At 44.4% G+C, this 22412-nt stretch overlaps 1 protein-coding gene across 2 annotated transcripts in view; it reads right to left on the reverse strand.

Moving 5' to 3' along the window:
* FLT1 (fms related receptor tyrosine kinase 1) overlaps positions 1-22412 on the reverse strand; it is a 389921-nt gene that overhangs the window by 279878 nt on the left and 87631 nt on the right. For both annotated transcript variants that reach the window (XM_085621641.1, XM_085621640.1), the window contains exons 4-6: positions 15810-15934; positions 12863-13025; positions 12634-12770 (exon numbers count right to left, since the gene is read on the reverse strand). In XM_085621641.1, coding sequence (XP_085477767.1) covers positions 12634-12770; positions 12863-13025; positions 15810-15934 — 425 coding nt within the window. The remainder of the gene's footprint in view (positions 1-12633; positions 12771-12862; positions 13026-15809; positions 15935-22412) is intronic.

A 22412-nucleotide genomic window follows, 5' to 3' on the forward strand; every position in this document is an offset into this window, starting at 1 on the left:
AATGCGTGTGTACATGTATGCATGTTAATGTATTTGTGCATTCTTGCTGTGAATGGGTGTCCGGATTTGTGTGTGGTTGTGAATGGTAGGAGAATGTGTGCAAGCTTATGAATGGATGGGTGTGAATGAGTGCGTATGGATTACCAAATAGGCCAAGTAGGCACCGGCCTATGGGCCCCACTCCTTTTAGGGGCCCCGCAACAACAGATCAAATAATATTGATTTGATCTTGAAAATAAAATTTCAATAAAGGTTTCTTAAATTGTTTCCAAAAGATAGAAAAAAATGAATCAACTCAAAGAAACGAAAACTCTACATTAGAGACTCTAGAGGGAAAATACTGTATTAATGTAATGTACCCATTGACTTTTTAAAGTTTTGTTGGTTTATTAAAAAAAAAAAGAATTAAATTGTTTAATAACGTTAATAATTGTTAACGTTTAGTTTTCTGTTATTAAAATTGGTTTATTAAAATTGTTGGTAAAAGTAAAAACGTATTAGAAGATAATTTGCGAGGGGTGCGACATTTCTACTGCCTAGGGTGCCTCCACAGGGTTTAATCCGGCACTGGGATGGCTGTATGTGTTTGCCCGTGTAGAAGAGAGGGTGCGTGAGTGGTACCCTCCCCCCACCCCCAGTACTCCACATTACAAGCAGCCACTGAAAATATGAACTGCACCGAATGGGAATATTAGTTTTCGCCACATGTGGCCCCAGAGGCATTTTTTTGTCCTCAGTGAAACTCACAGTGCTGTGAAAGGTCTGGGCCGGGGCGCCGCTCTCGCTGACATCATTTACCCATCTCCACACTTCGGGAGCGGTTTACTCTCCTCTCAGCAGCCCCTAATCGGACCTGGGATCTACGACATGCATCAGGCCAACTTGAAAGCGCCGCGCGCGCCGAGCCTCAGAGCCGCTGTCACACCTCTTATCAGCCAACCGCTGACTCCCGGGCAATTCTATGTCAGGACAGGAGGCTCCGATTATGCTTTCTCTTTTCTTTATTAGAAATGCCCAGCAGCCAATCAGAACCGTTTATGAAACGAAAAAACTACAGTACCCATGAGTACCCGGGTACCACGTGACAACCATAGAGTCTCTCCTATAAAAGGTACAACAGTAGAAAGTACGTCCTCTTTCTTTGCTGCTCCGCAGCCAGTTAAGTGCCTTTTTCTTCTTATTCATGTAACATTGTTGCATTATTGTCTGTGCACTACTGTTGGGACGCGCTCGCTTCCAAATTGTACTTATTACTGCTACATTGTTGCGCGCTGTCTCGCGCGGTTCATTTATTTAGTCTGCTCCGCTTCGCGCGGCGCGCATGCAGGGAGCGTGGTCTCACCTCCCTAGGGCGTGACGCTCGCTCGAGCGTCGGTGTCCGAGTTCAGTGGAGTGGGAGTAAAGGGGCTGAGAAGCTCGCGCTAGCGCGCGTGCTTCTCTGTTTACTTAGAATCTGAGGCGGCCGTTCCGCGCATGCGCGGCGGCCATTTTCATTGTTTACAAACCGTGTTTTCACACGGAGCTCAGGAATCGGTTGTTCTTCACACCGCTGCCCACTGCCTCAGCTTCTCTTCAGCCCCATCGACGCCCTTTGCTGTTTAAAGGCTTGGGGCTGTATAATTACGCATAGGCTCTGCCTAGAGTGACTCAGCAAGCCCTCCCTCCACAATTAATTTAATTATTTATTTTTTGGTCAGCCTTTTTCTGTCCATTAATTGGCTTGCTGTGGGGTTTTTCACTCCCCCTGAATTGTGCCTTTGGCATTGTAATATTTATTGACATTAAATTGTCATTTGGTGGGCATTACTTTCACTTTTACAGTGAAGCTAAGAATAATGGAGGAGTATTTTGATGAGGATGATTACTCCTATGAGGAGGAGAGCTCAGGTTTCCTTGAGCAAGATTTAGTAGAAGCATTGGTCCAAGGAGTTCAGCACTCCGTTACCAAAGCCCTAGTCCACGCTATTAATCTGTTGAAGCGTCATTTGACGCAATATGCAAAGCAGCAAGGTTGGTTGCCTTCTTCTCGCTCTTCCAAATCACCAATAAATCCACATAGGGCGGATTTCAAACGTTTGGCTAAAACTCTAGCCTCAGAAAAGGCTTCCTCCAGTCCTTTGGTAGGCGCTTCTACCTCGGCAGCCTGTCATACTGACTCTGACGGTCCTCCTTCTTCCTCTTCTGACCAGGATGTCCCTCCAACACGCAAGAAGGCTCGCAAGGAGCATTACGTGGACGCTCCTACTCACCCGCAAGTCCTAACCTTTGAGCCTTCGGAGATATATCACCCCCATTCATCTTCATGGCTTCCTTCTCCTGCGGTAGCTGAATATGTCCAGGCGCACATCCGTCAACCTTTTGAAAAGGAGGTTAGGGCTCGCCTCCGCTCCGAGTGCCCTCGCCCGGATCTTGCAGATCACCTGGCAGACACTCCTGAAATTGACCCCACAATGCTTTCCTATCTGAAAAAATTTGCTAAGGATCCTAAAAAGGGTCTGGACAGATCTTGGCGGTCCTGCCAAGATAAAATGTTGGATTTAATGGGACCCCTCACCAAGATCCTTGATCTCGGATTTCAGGCTAAGGAAGCAGACTCTCTTGTGGATCCGGATGAACTCATAGAATGGGCTCAGAGGGCTATTTGCCAGTTGGGCAACGCAAATTGTGCAATTTCAAGTGAGCGTCGCCGCTCTATTCTTCTAAAGATTGATCCAAAATTGGCGGAACTCTCTACTTCCGAGTCTGGTCCGGTGGCACAAGGTCTATTATTCGGCCAACCGTTCCTTAAGGAACTCACTAAATTTGTTGCAACCTTCAGTGGTTTGGATAAGGCGCAAGCTTCTATCAAGCGTGCACTTCGTCCGGTTTTTGCCAGGGCCGGACGACATAGGGGACGCTCGTTCGGCCGTGGCTCCAATAACTCCTCCCAGAGAGGTTATCAGTCCCAGAGAGGCGGGGGTCAGGACTCCGGCTACAACACCCGCTCAAACTTCTATCCTTCCCGAAAAGGGAGAGGTCAATTCCGGAAAGGTCGTTCCGGTGGCAACCAAGGTGCTTACCAAGACTCTAATACCTCAGGTGAGTTTGATTTCTTTTTCCGAGGTGGTTCTGGGGGGCAGAATACGTTTTTTTCTCCAGAACTGGCGTCAAATCTCCAACGATGCTTGGGTTCTGCAAACTGTTCAAGGTTTCAAAATAGAATTCTATCAGACCCAGCATCAATCCCTCCCCCCTCCTCCTCTCCATTTTTCTCTTCAGGACCAAAAGTTTATTTCGGCAGAGATAGAATCCCTTCTCGCCAAAGGGGCAATCAGGTCAACTGTCCCCCACCCTCACGGGTTCATCAGCAATGTTTTCCTGGTTCAGAAAAAAGGGGGTGGCAATCGTCTGGTCCTCAACTTGAAGGATTTCAACGGAAGTGTAGTTTACAGACACTTCAAGATGGAAGGGATCCATCTTTTGCGCGATCTTCTGCGCGAAGGGGACTGGATGGTTCGGCTCGACCTCAAGGATGCCTATCTTTCCATTCCCATTTACGAGCCTCATCGTCGTTTTCTTCAATTCAGTTGGCAGGGAATATGGTACGAATACACAGTTCTCCCATTCGGCCTCTCGTCAGCACCCTGGTGCTTCACGAAACTTCTGAGGCCTGTAGTGGAATGTCTGCGTGCTCGGGGTGTCCGCCTGATAATCTATCTCGACGACATTCTTCTCATGGCGGACACACCCCTCACAGTATTAACCCATCTGGAATGGTCTATCGACCTTCTACAATCCCTGGGTTTCCTAGTCAATCCGCAGAAGTCTTTCTTGAATCCTACTCAAGTAATCGAATTTCTGGGTTTTCAAGTGAATTCCCTATCCTGTCAACTACTACTACCACACCAAAAGATTCGGTACATCAAGAGAGAATTGAGGTCTGTTCTTTCCAGACAGATTGTGTCATTGAGGTCGTTAGCACGTGTAGTCGGTCTACTGGCATTCTCCATTCAGGCGATATTCCCAGGTCCGCTGCATTACAGAGCACTTCAGAGATTGAAGATTCGTCACCTCCAAAAAGGTCTTCGCTATTCAGATCTGATTCCTCTTTCCGAGGATGCGAAGAGCGAGATGCAATGGTGGTTGGACCACATGGAGGCCTGGAATGGACGAGCCCTGTTCGGCTCCGCTCCGGATCTGGTGATAGAATCGGATGCCAGCCTTTGGGGTTGGGGAGCCAGGTGCGGCCCCATCTCCACCGGGGGTCGCTGGTCTCCCCAGGAACTGTCTCTTCACATCAATTGCCTAGAACTTCTAGCGGGGTCTTTTGCGATTCGGTGTTTCTCCCCTCATCAGACCAATTGTTGTATTCTTCTCCGCATGGACAACGTTTCAGCGGTCCGGTATGTCAACAAGTTGGGGGGAACACGATCCAAGATTTTGGCGGAGATCGCCAAGGATTTTTGGCACTTCTGTCTTCAACAGAAGATCACAATTATTGCCGAATATCTTCCCGGTTGCCGCAATCAGATTGCGGACTGGAACTCTCGCCATCTTCGCGACTTCAGCGATTGGCGCCTTCACCCGCGCATTTTTCGCATTCTCCGTCGGACTTGGGGTCATTGTCACCTAGATCTGTTTGCGTCTCGCCTGAATACTCAACTCCCTCTATTCTTCAGCTGGAGGCCGGATCCGAAAGCCCTGGCCACAGATGCATTTCTTCAGACTTGGCCGTCCACTCTGTGCTACGCCTTTCCCCCGTTCATGTTGATTCCCAGGGTTCTGGCCTACTCGAAACGTTTTCAAACGGAGCTAATTCTCATTGTTCCGCTGTGGAGAGCTCAACCATGGTTCCCAGACCTTCTGGAGATGTGCTGTGCGGTTCCGTTCCTTCTTCCCCAGAAGTGGAATCTGTTGCTGGATCCCCTAGGCGATCCGCATCCCCTGGTTCTATCCGGCAATCTCCTACTGTTGGCGTGCCGAGTTTCGGGGATCGCTGGTCGCTCCCAGGCCTTTCATGCGACGCTTACAAATTCATCAGTGACGCCTGGTCTCCCAGTACTCACAAAAGATATAGAGCCTCATGGAAGCGTTGGTGTGACTGGTGTGTTCAGCGGGAAGTTGATCCCACTTCAGCAGATGTGGCTCTGATTATTAATTTTCTAGCTTCTCTCGCTTCTTCTGGTCTGGCCTATCGTACGGTCAACAACTTCCGTTCCGCCATCTCTGCCGCCCATGTTCCCATTAATGGCAAACCGGCGGGTGAACATCCTTTAATTTCCAAATTGCTTAAGGGCATTCGTCTAGCGAACCCTCCGTGCCCTAAATATGTCTCGCTTTGGGATGTCTCCATTGTTTTGAGATTTTTGGAGGCTTGGCCTTCTAATTCATTACTTTCTCGTAAACAGCTCTCTGCTAAATTGACAATGCTGTTATGTCTCGTTTCTTGCAAACGAGTGTCTGACGTGCGGGCGTTAGACTTGGCAGGTCGCAGATTTACACCTGAAGGTGTCACTTTTCTAATCTCTAAACGCACCAAGACTGCTACCTCTTCGGTTACTTATCCTTCCTTTCCTCATCACCCCAACCTTTGCGTTGTTCAATGTGTCAAGGATTACGAGGTATGTACTGCACCTTTACGTTCTGATACACAGGGTCAACTACTTATTGCCTTGCAAAAACCTTTTCGTCCTGTTACTCCTGCTACATTAGCTCGCTGGGTTAGATGGCTCTTATCTGAGGCTGGAATTGATGTTTCCATTTTTGGTGCTCACTCGGCTCGCGGGGCCATGGCCTCTAAAGCGTTCTCGATGGGTGTTTCATTACTGGACATCATGAAAAACGCAGATTGGTCTTCTGATTCTATGTTCAAGACCTTTTATTACAAGCCTATCGAACATATTGCTTCAGTTGTGGTGGATCAGCTTTGAACAAGCATAATCGGAGCCTCCTGTCCTGACATAGAATTAAAAATTTGCAAACATTCGTGACAAGAATTTTCAATTCTATTAAGGACAAGGAGGCGAGGATTATCCCACCCAAATTCATGTTTGATTCTCATGTTTATCATTGTCACAGTGGCATTTGATTTATGACAATGCATTGTTTTTTTTCTCTGTTTACCCTTCCCTTTTATTGCCTTCACTCTCTTTATTGGATGAGTATTACGGCTGTACTTTCTTTTCAGGTTCTGACCCGAAATAGTGATTTCTACTGTTTATCCTGTTTACTCCGCTTGGATCATCTGCTGCCTTCCTCTGTTCGGCGTTTGCTGTGTTTCTAGCGTCAGGATGATCTCCGACTGTGGCTGATGGACTTGGTTTCCTGGCTTGCTTCTTTTTCCATTGGATTTCATGTTTTTCCTGTGAACTGCTCCTCACCAAAGAAAGAGGACGTACTTTCTACTGTTGTACCTTTTATAGGAGAGACTCTATGGTTGTCACGTGGTACCCGGGTACTCATGGGTACTGTAGTTTTTTCGTTTCATAAACGGTTCTGATTGGCTGCTGGGCATTTCTAATAAAGAAAAGAGAAAGCATAATCCTCGCCTCCTTGTCCTTAATAGAATTGAAAATTCTTATCACGAATGTTTGCAAATTTTTAATTGTCTCGTGAATGACAAATGCTCGTGACAGCACTTCAGCTCGGGAGCGGGAACAACGCGTCTGATATAATCCTCTTGGAACACGGTTAAAAACCGATGAAGATTGTTTGGCTGACGCTCCGCAAAAAAGATCTTGTCGAGTCGGATAGTAATATCTTTGTAACACATACTTGGGGGTGGTGGGGAATACCTCGCAGTCTGCTGGCCCCAAATGAAAACTCCATAAAGCATGCCTACTGTAAAAACATTAGAGGCGGCACCTCGGCCCGCTAGCGCGTGACACGTGTCTGTCACTTGGTCGGATTCAGCAACTCCGCTGCCCCATGGAAGAAAGGGACTGGGCGAACTGACCGTTTAAATATACACACACATGAAAATATATCGTCTCCCCTCAACCGTCTTTCCCTCGGCGACCCTCAGTGACTGAATTTGAGTTTGAAATACTTTTCATGTTTTGCATTCCGCTGTTATGACGTCAGTCACTAGCGTCATAACAGCGGCATGCAAAACATGAAAAGTATTTTAAACTCAAATTCTTTCCCCGTTTCTTTTTTTTAACTGAAATCAAAATAAAACACTTTATCCATGGCTTCAGATTGTGTTTTTCGTGCAAGTTGCGTCCAGATCTTTCTACCTCTAGAGGCCTTTCGCCATCATCTCTACATATAGCGTGTCTAACACCATTACCTTACCGATTGAAAACGTTTACGAATATTTTTTCTGAAATGTTACATTTACACGTTTAACTATTCCTTATGTTATGGCAGCTCTTCATACCTCACTCCTGCGGTTTCTAAGCACTGTAATTACCAGGACCTACTACAGCTCAATTTAATGATCATCAGTTTACCGACCTCAGAAAGATGAAAGGCTGAGCCGGCTTTGCCAGGATTTGAACACTGAACATTCATGTTTTAATACCTAGCACTCAGTACACTCCAGCCGGTCCAAGTAACAATTTATATTCCCCCCTACTAATCCACCGCTAATCCACCTTTGGGTTCCAAAGTAGCGTGCTACTCACCAAGAAGAGCTTCAATGCCTCGTCAGGGGTAGTAAGCACTATATAAATACAAGTACATTAAAGCGCCCTGACTGCTAATAAACAATGCTCAACCATGTTTAGGAAAGAGTTGAGCTCAGCTAAGGCTGTGGTATTAACCAACCATACCTTTCCCAAATTAACCTGTGACTGCCAGGAGCATATGTAGTATATTCCATTTCTGGGAGCGCCCACACCCCCTCTCTGTTAAATCACATGCTCACGGAAAGCATTTTGATGAACTCCTCTTTATATTGTGATTGACTGCACCACCGGTGAATGAGTGCGCCCTCAGAGCGAATGAGTACAGCCTTTAAGTTGTGGTGTTGTATGGGGTTGGGGTGGAAACGGTTCAGCAGTTAAACTGGGCTTCTCTGTACCCAACTGCACATTCCAATATGGCAGCCATGATGACAGTGTGGTGACACATGGTGTTAACATGCTGGCATTTCTTTTGTTGCAACTGCGTATGTTAGACAGTATCAGTCGCATTGTGGCACCAACAGGTAATTGGATGGCATTAGTTACCAGTCTCGCACTCATGTGGAGGATTTCACTCATATTGAGGGGCAGGAGTGTCATAGCTCCGTACAGTAGTAAGGTCTCCTCAAGGGTAAACACAACCAGCGGTATAGCACAGTCACCTTGGTTGTATGACCGGGAAAGAATGAGAAATGAATGTTTGTTTATAACTGAGCCGGTACAGGACTCAAAGTCCCAGAAACCCGCGAGACAGCTGAGGAAAACAACACCCAGGTGAATCGCCGGGCGGCCATGATGGTTCCCAAGGGTATAAAGGTTACCCCCCCCCCCCCCCCCCTTGCTTCTTCACAGTTCTGCTTCATATTCGCCCAGCATTTTGTATCTACACTAAGCCCTTCCCGGGTTATTCCGTGGTGTACCGGTAGTTTTCCTGGAGGGGGGTCTTCTTTCTCACACTTTGGCCAGTGTCGGAAAGGAAACCGCACGGCGGCCGCTTTTCCACAAGTGGCGTCTGGCATTCAAAAGCTTGCTAGTGGACCGCAGCCTCTCCTTATCTTCCGGCAATTCAACGGTTGGCGACCGAGCTGCGCAGCGGACTCTAGCGGTGCTCGCTCTGCACCGCGCACTGAACGGGAGCGCGCATTCATGCTCCTGTTGTTACCCTGACATTTCTTCACTTATTTATGCGTTTTAATATAGCGCGGACTTTACCCGAAGGCGCCAGAGCGCTTCACAATAGGCACAGTGACGTAACATGAGGTGAAAATTACAAGTGAGCATGTTATAAAAGCAAACTTTACGTTACATGAGGAAAAGTGACAATTGTGCAAGTAACAAAAGCAAACAAGATACAAGAAGAGGTAGCAAATTAATTGTCGTTACTACTGGCAACTGCACCTTCTGGGAGAGCCCGCTCACGGGCAGAGCGGTGCTATACAGATAAGTCTGCATTCAGTGCTTGCACACGCATAGCAACTTTAACCGGAGTATATTGTGTACCGCATATCATTTCAGTGCCAGAGACGATATCTCTAGAGTACTGGACTATTTTGGATTATACATCTACGTGCATTAGGAGATTTCAGTTGCTAAGGAACAATCAACCCTGTATACACCCGAATCATTGAGGTGGGACCTCCGTGCCAGTCACAATCCTGTAAAATGGAGAAGGAGTGAATCACCTGAACTCCTGTGTCTGCAATTACAACTTTCAGCCTATGTGGGCATATTGAGTGAGTGCTGGGGTGGGAGAGTGATTGTACAAGGGTAAGCAGGTGGAAGAAAAGAGTGTATATTGATGTCTCTTCATCTTCCCTGCAGGTTGCACCATTCAGGGTTCGCCCCAACATATGCTGATCACCGATACATAATCCAAAGACGCAGCAAGAGAATCCCATCCAGTATTCATACGCTGTTCGTTATTATTTCTCCCATCCCCCCTTTGTCCTGTGTGTTCAACTTGGGAGGGTAGATCTCGTTTGTCGCCCAGGGGGAACAAGAAGGGGAGTGGTCGGACTGTCTTCTCTATATGCTCCCGTCGGCCGCATTAATCAGGTTAGTGGTTACGATCTGACAGGTGCGTCTGCTGACATCACATCTGAACAACCTGTTCAACATGAGGAAGGCATGAAAGTGGGACAAACAATCCCCCACCTCCTCATGGGTTGGTTTGGCACCCCCTTAACATTCAATAAACCAAGCATACCTCTTAGGCGACCATTCTCCCACTGTCATTATTGCTTTAATAAATGATGCATTCTGGTGTCATATGTCCATAACATTTTTCAAGACATGCATTAGGTGAGTTTTAAAGATGGTTGCAGCCTTCCAATCCCATACGTCTTGAGTCTTTAATCTGGCATGAAGTTGGTAAATCAGTTTAATGACTGAGAATGAGTCTGCCCTCTGGTTCTTGACGGGAGGCTGGTACAGAAGCGGTAGCACTTCACTTCTCCCATCCAATTACAAACGATTGGAAGGAAGAGTGACGAATCAGGGAGCAGGGGGAGGCAAGGGAGCAAATAAGATGTTTGCGGCTAGGATTGGGAAGTCCATAAAAAATAATGAAAGCAAGGATGGGGTGGAGAAAGCACTGGACGAGCTTGAGGGAGGAGGGAGCAACATGGGGAGTAGTGTTTGAGGGAAGTAGCAGACAATGGAGAGAGCTAGAAAACACATGCACTCTTATTTAGGATTTGCGGTAAGAAAAAAAAGAGAGGTGGAAGGATACAAGTCAGCCAGTCAAAAGGATGGTAAAGAGGCTATGCTCGAGGAGCTGGCAGAGGGACATAAACACAAGGGGGGTGATTCATAGAACTAAACTGAGATAAAATCCTAAACTTACTACTTTTGGTATTCACAGAAGGCATTTAGTAGTAATAAAGTTAGGAGTCCTAACTTTACTACTACTAAATACCTTCTGTGAATACCAAAAGTAGTACGTTTAGGATTTTATCTCAGATTACTTATGTGAATCGCCCCCAGGAAGAGAAAGGAAATCCAATGAATAAGGAAGAAAATGAGATGAAAAGCATGCCAACCAATGGTGAGCAATGGGCATGCTCTAAGCCCACTCTAAGTTATTAGTATGGTTCACACGATATTTTTGCTTGGCAAGACGTCCAAATGGACAAAATAAAACATATTGTGGGAGGCAATCTTAGCTCCCTTCATCCATGTGCATCTATGCATATCAGAACAAAAATTCCAGAGGAAAAACAATTTTTGTTCTTTTTTATAACATTCAGTATGATTGACACCAATAACTGCAGTGATAGCTAGGAGTCTGTGGAAACTAAAGTATGTGACTTGAACCTTGGCCACAAAGAATATCTACACCTCATAATGTTCTTTTTGCCAGTGGTACAGAGAGTCAGGAGAAAAAATATGAACACAGAAGCTGCAAGAACTTGGGCATCAAAAGATGTGGAGACACAATACTATTCCTTCTTAGCAGAGGTTCTAGCAAAAACGCCTCATGGATGCATGAACAATTCAAGAATAGATCGTACTCTTTCTCCTCTCTCATTATCACAGTCTTTTTTCCCCAAATCCCTTATCACAGGTGGAAGTCACACAGGTATTTGACTAGTAGAAAAAGACACATTAAGTCTACACCTAAATACTCTTGATATGTCAACTCTAATTCATCTCTGCTTTGGTCAGTTTACAGCAAACCAATTTGAAGTGCTACGCAGAGAAAGAGACAGATCATCGCAAATTACATCCACTCTCAAAACACTGTTTCACTCATCCCAGCACTAGTTTTCCTTCACATTTCTAATGATACCTAGGATATGCTCTTTCATCAGAGATTTATTAATTCATTTATCTTCCTGTGTTCCAATTTACCCCGCTATAGTTTTAAAAAAAGTTTTTAGATGCTTCTACACAAAAGTCTAAATTTGTCCGAGTGCAAACAAAAATTGAAATTAAAATTGATTTTAGAGGAAATCAATACACAAATGTACATGGGAAACAGGTCTAATAGGTATGAACTTCAGTTCAAATGTTTGAGAATTTGTGAGATTGTTTTTACGCAGATGTTCTATGAGATGTACAGCGATGTTATAGGGAAGTCGTGATTCAATTGTACATTTCACAGGTGAAAATTTATTATGCGCAGTTTTTGACCTCCATAACAAAACACCTAATAGTCTATCAAAAGATTGCTGTCTATAGTAAAATGCTTGCGGTCACACAATCTATTAGCATTTCCCTCACTGAGAGATTGCATTTCAAGACCAGTAACATTACTTGGTGTACAAATGGAATGACAGGAATAAAGGCCACTCTGACTGGAAGCATCCTGGGAATTATTTATATGTAAAAGAGTATTCATACAGTAAAGACCTTACTACGAGGAATCGAAGCACTTTACAGAAAACAACAATACTTTGGAAATAGCATTAACAGTCAGTAGAATGTATTCTTCACCACAACTAACAATCATTAACCTTAGAGTCTCTTTGCTTACAATGCATTATATAGCACTTTGGCTGGTGATGTCTTCCAGGACTTGTGTCCCTTCTTCCGTTTGAAAACCAAACAGAGTTCAGGGTGCCCATCAGCAGTGCGGGTAGTTTTTTGCCTTTTTGGCAGCTGCCAATGTCAGTGCCAAGCTTTGCTTGACCTGTACCTTTGATATGCCAGGATGATGGCATGCTTATTAGTTTCTTTCAATTGCTTGAGTCCATCCTCAAGTGTGCCCTTGGATTTTGTTTTTTATTAAAGGCCTGGATTCATTGAGCTATTGAATAGTAAAATTCATCAAGCTTTTTTGGATATCCACAAAAATATGTTTAGTATTATAAAACCATGATTAATTTTAGTGGAGATGTTTGCATGTTTCTTGGGAAAACCCCTGCCAGACTTTTCTAATTTGTGGCTCCACAAGCCCAGCTTTAATTACCAATTAAAGAAAGGTTTTCATTCAGCAGGGTGAAGTGGAAAGAAAATCAAGTGGTATACTGCTACTGATTCATGCAAACGATACAAAAATAGAGTTGACATAACATAAACATACTTCCCCAGGATAGGTCCACTTGACTTGAACGCGTGTATTCCAGGCCACGCTCACTGTGCAGTTAATGGCAAGAGTTTCCCCTTTTAGCGTCTTGACGGGGTTCAATACATTCAACCAGAGATCGTGGATTTTATTGACTGCGCGTGGAAGAGGAAGAAAGAAAGTGAACCAGGGAATCTACAGAATGAACATAATTCAGGAATCTGGATGCAAGTTGAAGATGGCTCACCTTGTCTGTGCATTATGTACTGTGTGCTGTGCACTTGCCCATTGATGGTGGTCTCACAAATCAGAAGATCAAAGAATTTGTATGTTGGCTTTGGGATGATGAATCCTTTCTTGTTGTCCCATATTACTGTCTGACCATCAGGAATAAATGGCTCACCTAGCAGCTGAGGGGAATAATCACAAATAAAGATGAATGAAGATTACAAGAATAAAGAACTCACTGAAAATGCAAACTGTTTCCAATAAACAACGGACTCAAGTAATAAACACATTATACTTTTATTTAGTAGCCTTATAAGAACCAAGGAGGCTTTTTCAGTTTCTGCTGGAACAAAGTGGGAGCTATAAAAAACAAAAGGAAAATGCCATGTGTTTCAACACACGTGATATGTCTGAAGCTCAGATATCATGTATGGACTGTATTTAGATGCATTCCCCGTTCTGGAACCTTGTAGCAATTGAGCTCTGTCCCATAACATTGGAAAGCATGTGACAAGCAATCATCACTGCACTAGTAGTGCTGCTGTGAAGACTGCCGGTGGTACATGAAATGTAGATTCACTGTGCACGTAAGAGAGCATAGAACATGGCACCTGCATACGCGGATGAAGTCCAAGGAGGCCTCTCCTGGAAGTGTTGTACACTAACCCCTTTAAGATATACTGAAGCAATGAAGATTGTTGACAGGAGGCGATTAAGATTTTCTTAATTAGAAACCAATCCGCGAGTCCTGTTCAGAATAATTTGCATCTTAGGGTGACTGGGAACAGGGCCGGACTGGGAGCCGAAATCAGCCCTGGCAAACTGCTGCCCCCCTGTGGGGCAGGGGGGTGCGGCCGAGCTGTTTGCAAGGGCCGATTTCGGACGATTTTGTTACAGGGGTTGATATTGCCGCCCCCCGGTAACAAAAATGGCCCCCCAGGGGACCAAAACCGGCCCCCACCCTTGCGGCCCACGGGGGGAAACGCCCAGTGCCCGCTACGGCCAGTCCGGCCCTGACTGGGAACACTAGTAATTGAAAAGCCTTACGTGACACACATGATGCTATCCAAGAATCAGTTGCTGTTATTGGATAGGTCTGGGTTACAAAACTGACAAACACTCTTAGAAACATGATAGATAATTAACACAGATTGGCCATTAATTTAATGAATATCAAAGAGAATTTAAACTCTAATAGGCATATAATGCATTTACCAGGCATCAGAAATAAACAACTACTTCTTGAAAACATAAGACCATGTTCACTATGGGGCACATGCATTAACATAAGGAATTGCGATTCCTTAATAGCGATTTTTAATGAATCGCTATTTAGGAATCACAATTCCTTATGCATGTAGGAATCGCTAAATAAATTGCGATTCCTACACATTCCCTATTAGCGAAACGCAAATTGCGATTTGCTAATAGGGAATGCCTTCTTATTCATTCCTATGGGCCTAGAGGCCCATTGGAATGAATTGTAAACCATTTGCAATTTGTGATTACCAATTAGGTACTCGCAAATTGCGCATGCACTTTCAAGGGTGCTAGGGGGTCAAAAGGCCACCCTGATGCACCCCCAAAATTGGCATGTTTGCACAAGTGACGCACACACATGCCCCAAAGACGTGTGTGCACCACACGACACTTAGAAAAATGCAATTTGGTGCATTTTTCTAAGGAATTGCAAATTACCATCAACTTAAAGTTGATGGTAATTTGCGATACCTTAATGCAAAGTCGCATTCTGAGAATGCTTCTTGCATTGCATTTAGGGAATCGCAAATTGTGATTCCCTAACTGCATTTGCAAAATAGGTAATCACAAATCTTGCGATTACCTATTCTGCGAATGGCTTTGGGCTTGATGCATCCCAAAAGATTAATTACCGGTCGCAAAGGGGCTGATACTGTGAATCGGCCCGTTTGCGACCGGTAATTAGATTGATGCATGTGCCCCTATACCATTTGTACACCCAGGTGAAACTTGCTTGCACAAATAGCCTTTACAAGGACAAAATCTAGCTCACGATTCTGTGGATTATTACTCATGAATGTAATTACTCACGCTTAAAATGCGGTCAAGTTGTGTGTGCACAAATCTGTTCACAGGTGCAGGTTGTGGATGCTCCAGGATGGGGACACCATGCAAACCTGCAAGTCGATTGCGAGCAGGGTTTTATGCTGTGAGCACTCTTCGCGTCTTGCGAAGGCTGCCAAATGCGGATACGTTACTGTCGCATGACCAATTGCAAAATTTCTGCCCCGGCCACCAGGTCACTTTGAAACCTTCCAATGCAAGAGTCCACCTTGAGCCTTTGGCACGTCAGTTGGCATGGTAGCCAGGGCTCACCACACCTGCCATGCACCAATGCACAGCCCTTTACTGTTACCTCTAAGTCACTCTGCAGACAAGTCCAACGTTTTGAGGAAACCACAGGAAATCGTTTACCATTATCTTAGAGAGCAAGATGGCATCCTTGACAGTTCTTCCCCATCGTGAGCTCCCTCCTGCACTGCCAGACATGGAATGTGGCATTTATTGATTGGTCCATACGTAGCAGACGGCACTAGCTGTTGGTGAAGGAGGATGTTTTGCACCTGTTATGTGCTGGAGTTTCCACAACGTATCTTACCCATGACTTCTGGTGGCCCTTACAGGCTGTTTAATCATTCAGTCTAAGTAGTTATAATAACGTTAAGAAATATTGCAAACTATTTGAATCTTTTCATATCTTTCATTCACATTAAGTTTCGTTTTTACATTTTTGTTAATTAAAAAGGATAATGCAAGGGCCTGAGTGCCTTTTAACTAATTCCAGTTTACTACGCGCTAAGTAGCAATGAATTAATGTTGATGAATTTATTACATTACCACTCATTGTTAAAAATAACTAGCATGGACATTACATTACAACCACCAGCATGGAAGTATTCAGAAATGTATACTGGGTATCCATGTACCTTTTTTAAAGTGACAGTGATGTTTGGTGCCGTGACTCTGCAAGGGATTACCAGTGGGTTTCCTTCTGAGATGTACACGACGTTTGGTATGTCACTGTGGGTTTCTACGAATGGCCGAGCAGTATCTGTGAAAAACAAAGAAGGCGGGTTGGGTTAGGATACCACATATGCACACACCATGTTTGCAAACAAGAAGAGAGCAGACCAGCCGTTAATTTGCGAAAAAATAGGTGCCAGGGCCCTCATCATGAGACCACAGCGGCTTGTACCAGCCCATTGCTCCTTTTAGCGCTGCCTATGACAGAACCCGCACAACCACTAACCATAAAACCCTACAAGTGTGACAATTCGGTCTATGTCAGGTCCCTAGAGGTGTAGGAATGGCTCGTAAGGCAGTAATAGCCATTTTAAAGCATGTTGAATTAGTAATCAACTGTTGTTGTGCTCCTGTCTGTATTACTCAAACAGCGCCACCAAGTGGCACACTGTTATAAGCACCGGTGTTGACCATTAAGTAAGTGCTGGTGCCGAGCACCGGAAAACACTGGCTCAAATTAAGCACTGAGTATTCTAAAGAAGTTTTAGATTAGACAAAGCCAGCAATCAGCTTTGTTTTATACGAGATGATTCAAGCTCTGGACCAGAAATTCCAATGTATGCACCAGAACCATTTCCAATGTGTAAAATCAAACCGTCACTTCATTTGCACACATGTGCAGTGATTTTAGTTTGTTGGCAAACTGAATCTTCATGTGTCAATATTTCTAACAATTGACTGTGATATGCTTCCTGGTGTGTTTCACTGAGTGTGGCCTTCCTACCTAGTGCACTCAATTTGAACATTAATCTAGAAGAGCTGTGTGCACCAAACCTGAACTTTGTAGCCTCTTTTCTGTTCTCAGGTTGAAAGCATCCTTCGCAAAGTTTGATTTGATAACTAGTCTCCTACACACTGGCGAATTGAAATTTTAGTTTCTTTAACTGCAGAGCTAGAATGTTCATCTCTTCCGCTAGTGTCTTCACAATGCACTTACACCGGTTTCTGCTTTTTCCGCAACAACATTGATGTTAATCTGGTCATGCTGGGAAAAGAAACTCTAAAATATGTAGATTAATTACCACTTACCTTAACTGATTTGGATTCGTGCCCCACTCTATGTGCTTTCTTTCCACCATTTATGTGAAGAGTAGGATGACTAACCTTTGACCTTTACTAGTACCTTATCATTGATGGGTTTTTTTCTTAGCTTTGTCTCAGCTTGATCAGTCACAGCTTTGATAAAACAAAGGCTCAACCAAGATCCACTGGATTGCAGCATGTCTATCAGCAAAGGCATTATTAGGACACTCATTGAAGAGGCGTGCACTGTTTGCACTTCACTAGTGCACACTCTGTGATTAAAGAATACTATAATTTCCACCTCTTCAATGTGCTCCAGGTTCATTGTCACAATAAAACTTGGTGAAGACAGTTTAAACCTCAGGACAATAGAGACTAAGCAATGTTTGTAAAGTGTTGTCTCTCTTTCTCTCTCTCTTTCTCTCTCTCTCTCTTTCTCTCTCTCCCACCCCCCCCTTTCCTGGTCGTCCTACCCCTTCATGCCTTGCTGTTAATCCTCTCCTAAGGAACGTGGAAACATATGTCTTTCTGGCTAACAAGTAGTCTTGGTAACAAGTTGTTTTTGCTACTCTTGACGTCTCAGCTGAGCTGTCAATTGTAATGCAACAAACTGGTGCCACCCCTAGTAAGGGGTCACAGTTGGTACCAGCAACAAAGTGGGCAGTCAGAGGCCTGGTGGAAACACTTGTAGATTTTAAGCAAATATGCACAACTTTACACCCGTGCTGAGGCTCGACCTCAACGCATTCAGAAGCGTAGTTACTAAGTACAATGTCGAACACCCTCCAACCATTTGAAATAGCTGAGCATATGAAAGTCCTGGAGCTTGGATCTCTAGAATGCTCTGGTTGTTCGACTTACCGTAAAGAAAAAGTAAGGACACCAATGATCTTTTCAGTGTAAAAGTGAGGCATAAAGACCTGTTCTGTCACTGAAGCAGGCTCGATGCACCAAGTGGGACCTTGAAATCACCAAATACTACGTTACATGTGAATATCAATGGTGGAGCCTCCTCATGGGGATGAGCTGCAATCATTGCTATGAAAGGAATATGCAGCACCTAACAGAAAAATCAGAGTAGGTGCAAAGCAGTTACAACAGTGGCGTAGCAAGCGAGGGGTGGGGGAGGTGGTCTGCCCCTGGCAGCACGAACCTGCGGCCATCGCGGCAAACTCAGGGCTCGCCAGCACCCCTCCAGCTCTTACATGTGGCTGTCGCAAGAGATCTCGAGCATCCCCCCTAACCTGCGGTTGTTGCAGTGCGGCAAACGCAGCGTCTGCCATGGACGGCCAAAGGTCTAGCTGAGCCACTGAGTTACAATGAGGAAGAGCGCTGTCTATCACTCACAAGCACAGACAGAGGAGACTTTTCCATGCTGTAAGCTCCATGGCTAATGCCGACGTACATTCACGTTACACAAGCCTCGCGACAATGTGATCTTCACCTGGCAGCATCGAGCGTCTGTCACGGGGCAGGCTACACGCGTGAGTCATGATGACTCAGTACTTAAGGATTTTTCCTTTCAGTGCTCGGTTTATGATGCAGTGAACCCATGCACTTTACTTTGAGGTAATTGACTTTATTTCACTCGTGTCTTTTCCCTAACAAGTTTCTAACCATTAAAGAGTGAAACTTTGGACAGAGGGTTAATTAATGTTTATCCATCCTTTTGTTTAGAAACTGGGTACCTCTAAGGCCTTTTGGAATTCTGAATTTTGTCTACCACGTAACGATGCCAGCTATATTTCACAAGGTAACCAGATCGTTTTTTACAGTCACGCTCTTTTTAACTTTCTAACATTTCAAAGCCTCGTATCAAATTTAGGAGTGGTGTTTTACCTTTGGTCCCTTGTTTGTTTGTTACTCTTAAAAAAACATAACTAAAATGTGGTAGAGGGTCCAAGGGATATTTATAGACCTGCCTTGGATTATTTCCCCAATCAAAACTTTCAAAACAATACATCTAATCCGGGGGTCTACTGAAACATAAACCTATCTGGGGAGAAGTCTCTGAACATATATAACAAGAAGAGTACTACAGAAAGAAATTACAGAGTAAGAAGACCCTTAGGAACCATCGGATTCCCATCACTCACCAAAGTGATCAGTATCATCATCTGGGTATCCATCCTACCATCCACTGTACCTCTTGATCATAGAGGGATTGCTAGTGGATTGTATCTCAAATGGGTCATGTAGGAGGAACAAAGAGACAAGAGAAACCAAGCTCTCAGGACACATAGATGTGTTATTCGGTGTGAGGACATGTTCTTGCTCAAATGAATGGACATACAAATTAGCCAGGCTTGGCGCAAAAACACGACCCATGCTGGTCCCTGAGATTTGTAAGTAGATGGTCTCTTCAAATCTAAAAAAGTTCTCCTTCATGGCCAGCTGAGTGCAGGCCATAATAAAATGAACTGGGGTTATAGACCCGAGATCTGTGTTGGTCAATATTGAGGCAATGGTATCCAAGGTCTCATCTTGGGGAATGGAGGTATATAGTGATTCGACATCAAAGGAGACTAAATAATCTCTCTCTATGTCGAATTCCACTTGCGGCAACAGACGTAACACATCTTTTGTGTCTTGAAGATATGTCGGCATCTTTTTAACTACGGGCCTCAAGAAATGATCCACAAAAGTGGATAATGGTTCTAGAATAGAACCTAGGCCAGATTTTATAGGTCTGCCCGGAGGTGGTCTTTGGGATTTATGCACTTTAGGTAAAGTGTAAAAATATGGCATGACAGGATGCATGGTCTGAAGGAATCCCGCCTCTTGGGTGGTTATCCAACCTTTCTTGTTGGCTTCTTCTACTAGGTCACAGATAGTTCTTCTGATCCTCTCCATGGGATCTTCCTTAAGGGGACGGTAGAATCTTCTGTCTCCTAAATGGCGTGAACATTCTCCTCGGTATGTGTCAGTGTCTAAAATGACAATGGCTCCGCCTTTGTCTGCAGGCTTGATGGTTATTTTGTGATCCTCTGTTAAAGTACGTAGGGCTCGTTGTTCTTTCTTTGGTAGGTTGCTGTATGTACCTTTCTTGTTGGTGCATAAATTGGCTATATCCTCTTGAACCGCTCTCTCAAACGTTAACACTTGTGGTGGTACACTGTGTCAGGGAGGATTGAAAATGGAACGTTTCTTTAAAGCGGTATTACTCTCGTCTGAAGATGGCTGCACTGGTTCTTTATCTTTGAAAAAGTAGTGCAAGCGTATCTTCTGGAATAATTGTGCAAGTTCACACTGAATCAGGAAAGCATCTCCCTCGTATGTGGCCACAAATCCCAGTCCTCTGTTCAAAACGAGTTCCTCATCACACGCTAGAGACCTCTTACTGAGGTTGACTATCAGGCTGTGTCTGCACTGGTCCCCGGTTGGCGCGGGTTCTTCTTCATTTGACTGCGGGGGCCTATATGTGGAGCGGGTGGTTGATTACAATGTACTTGAGTTTGTGAATTTCTCCGCTTGCCTCTGGACCTTCCTGGGCCAAACCCTAAAAAAGACTGGTTCTTTAAGTCTTGTTGGTACGTTTGAAAAGGAGCCATAGGGGGCTGGAATTGTTGGGGTGGATAGCCCCATGGTGTGGGGGGCCACCACTGTTGGAACTGTGGTGTGGGTTGTCCCCTCCACCAGTTAGATCTATTAAACCTACCTCGGTCTCTGTAAGGTTGTTTATTGCCACCTGATGTCTCTGAGTCACTGGAACTCTCCTCTGAACTTGTCCCAGAATAAGTAGAGCCATACCTTCGTCCCTTTCTGTTGAATTCAGGTGGGGTATAGCTATCATTGGTGTAAGGATAGACTGTGTCATGTTTGAACCGTCCTAAATCTGTTTTGAATTTCTCTATTTTTGAGAGCAATATGGAATCTTTAAAGTCTTTATTAGATTTATTTGATTCTTCTTGGTTCTTCCTAAAGAGAGTCGCTGAGATGGTGGTTTTAATTTGGGATTCGAGTACTTGTATTTCTATTAAGATCGAATCAGCCACTAGTTTCGCTGTGCTTATAATCAAGATTAGCCAGTCGCACGTACAGCGCCATGCTATTAAAGACCAATCTTTTAAAAAAGCTTTATCTTGAAGAAATAAGCGTGGCGCATTAGTAAAAATAAGGCCGGAAGGAGCACAGTTACCTCTCAAATATTCAGCCATAATGGCTCCATTTACAAGGGTTTGAGAGTGGGATTTCTTGAGAATAAGTACCTTACCCCAGTCAGTCATGATTCGAACCGCCTATAGAAGAGGTATATCGACGATGTGTTGGTGGTGTGGTGGGGTAATCCTGTTTCCATCTTACTGTTCCAACAATGGCTCAACACCAGGAATGAGTTTTTGAAATTTACAGTTGAGCTAGATAAGAGCAAACTAGCATTTCTGGATTAATTAATCTTTTCCACACCTACCGGCTTAGAGAGTGAAGTATACCGCAAGCCGATGGCGCGCAACTCACTTCTGTGTTATGATAGTCAACAACCAAAATCTTTGCGCGACAACCTGCCTTATGGCCAATTCCCCCACGTACGGAGGAATTGTTCCACACTGAGTAAATATAACGAGCATGCAAAGAATCTATCTGACCAACTCAGACCCAGAAAGTATCCCAGGAAACTTGTAAAGCGCTCCTTCAAACGTGCAACTAATAATAACCGTGATGCACTACTTGAGCCACCTATGGAGAAGCCACCATCAGGACGGTTAACCTTTGTAAATACTTACAGCACCTTGGCTAACGGGATACAAAAATGTGTCCGCAAACACTGGCGCATTCTTAACAGCTGTAATGACAAAATTCCCCTTCCTCTCTTCTCATTCAAGAGAGGTACAAACCTAAGGGATAAACTAGTACGCACCCCGCCCAAGGGTGTGTCCCCCAGGGCAGTGGGGACACTGTGGGACCTCCCTGCAGTTCAGAGCCACTTCCCCTGTGGCACCTGTGCAATCTGCCCACAGACCCAACAGTCCAAAACCATAGACATCGGAACCAACAGACCTTGGGAACAGATGAGTTTTACCAACTGTAACAGTGACAATTTGATTTACCTAATCACTTGCCCATGCAAAATCCAATATGTGGGCATGACGACTCGGAAAGTTAAATTCCTTATGTTGGAGCACAAGATTACTTTCCGGTGTAAGAAAACAACCATGAAATTGACAAAACACTTTGTAGATTGTGAACATAGAGCCGAAGATTTTTCATGGACAGTGTTGGAAAAACCTTACATACCGACACATATTAGTGATGTGTCGAAATTCCTTTTCATCAAGGAACAAAAATGGGTATTTAAACTACCCAGTGACACACGAGGTTTAAACAATGCCATACCATGGACCGCTCTATAATATAGTTGCAAACAAAATTGACCTCATTTATTGATCTGCAATGATTCAGTCAACTCTTGATACAAGACAGAGGACAGAATGGTGGTTATGACTGTTCTAAATGATAGATATCGCTGTTTGTGCAGTTACGCCAGA

The sequence above is a fragment of the Triturus cristatus genome, chromosome 8, assembly GCF_964204655.1.
Source record: "Triturus cristatus chromosome 8, aTriCri1.1, whole genome shotgun sequence".
Classification (NCBI taxonomy): domain Eukaryota; kingdom Metazoa; phylum Chordata; class Amphibia; order Caudata; family Salamandridae; genus Triturus; species Triturus cristatus.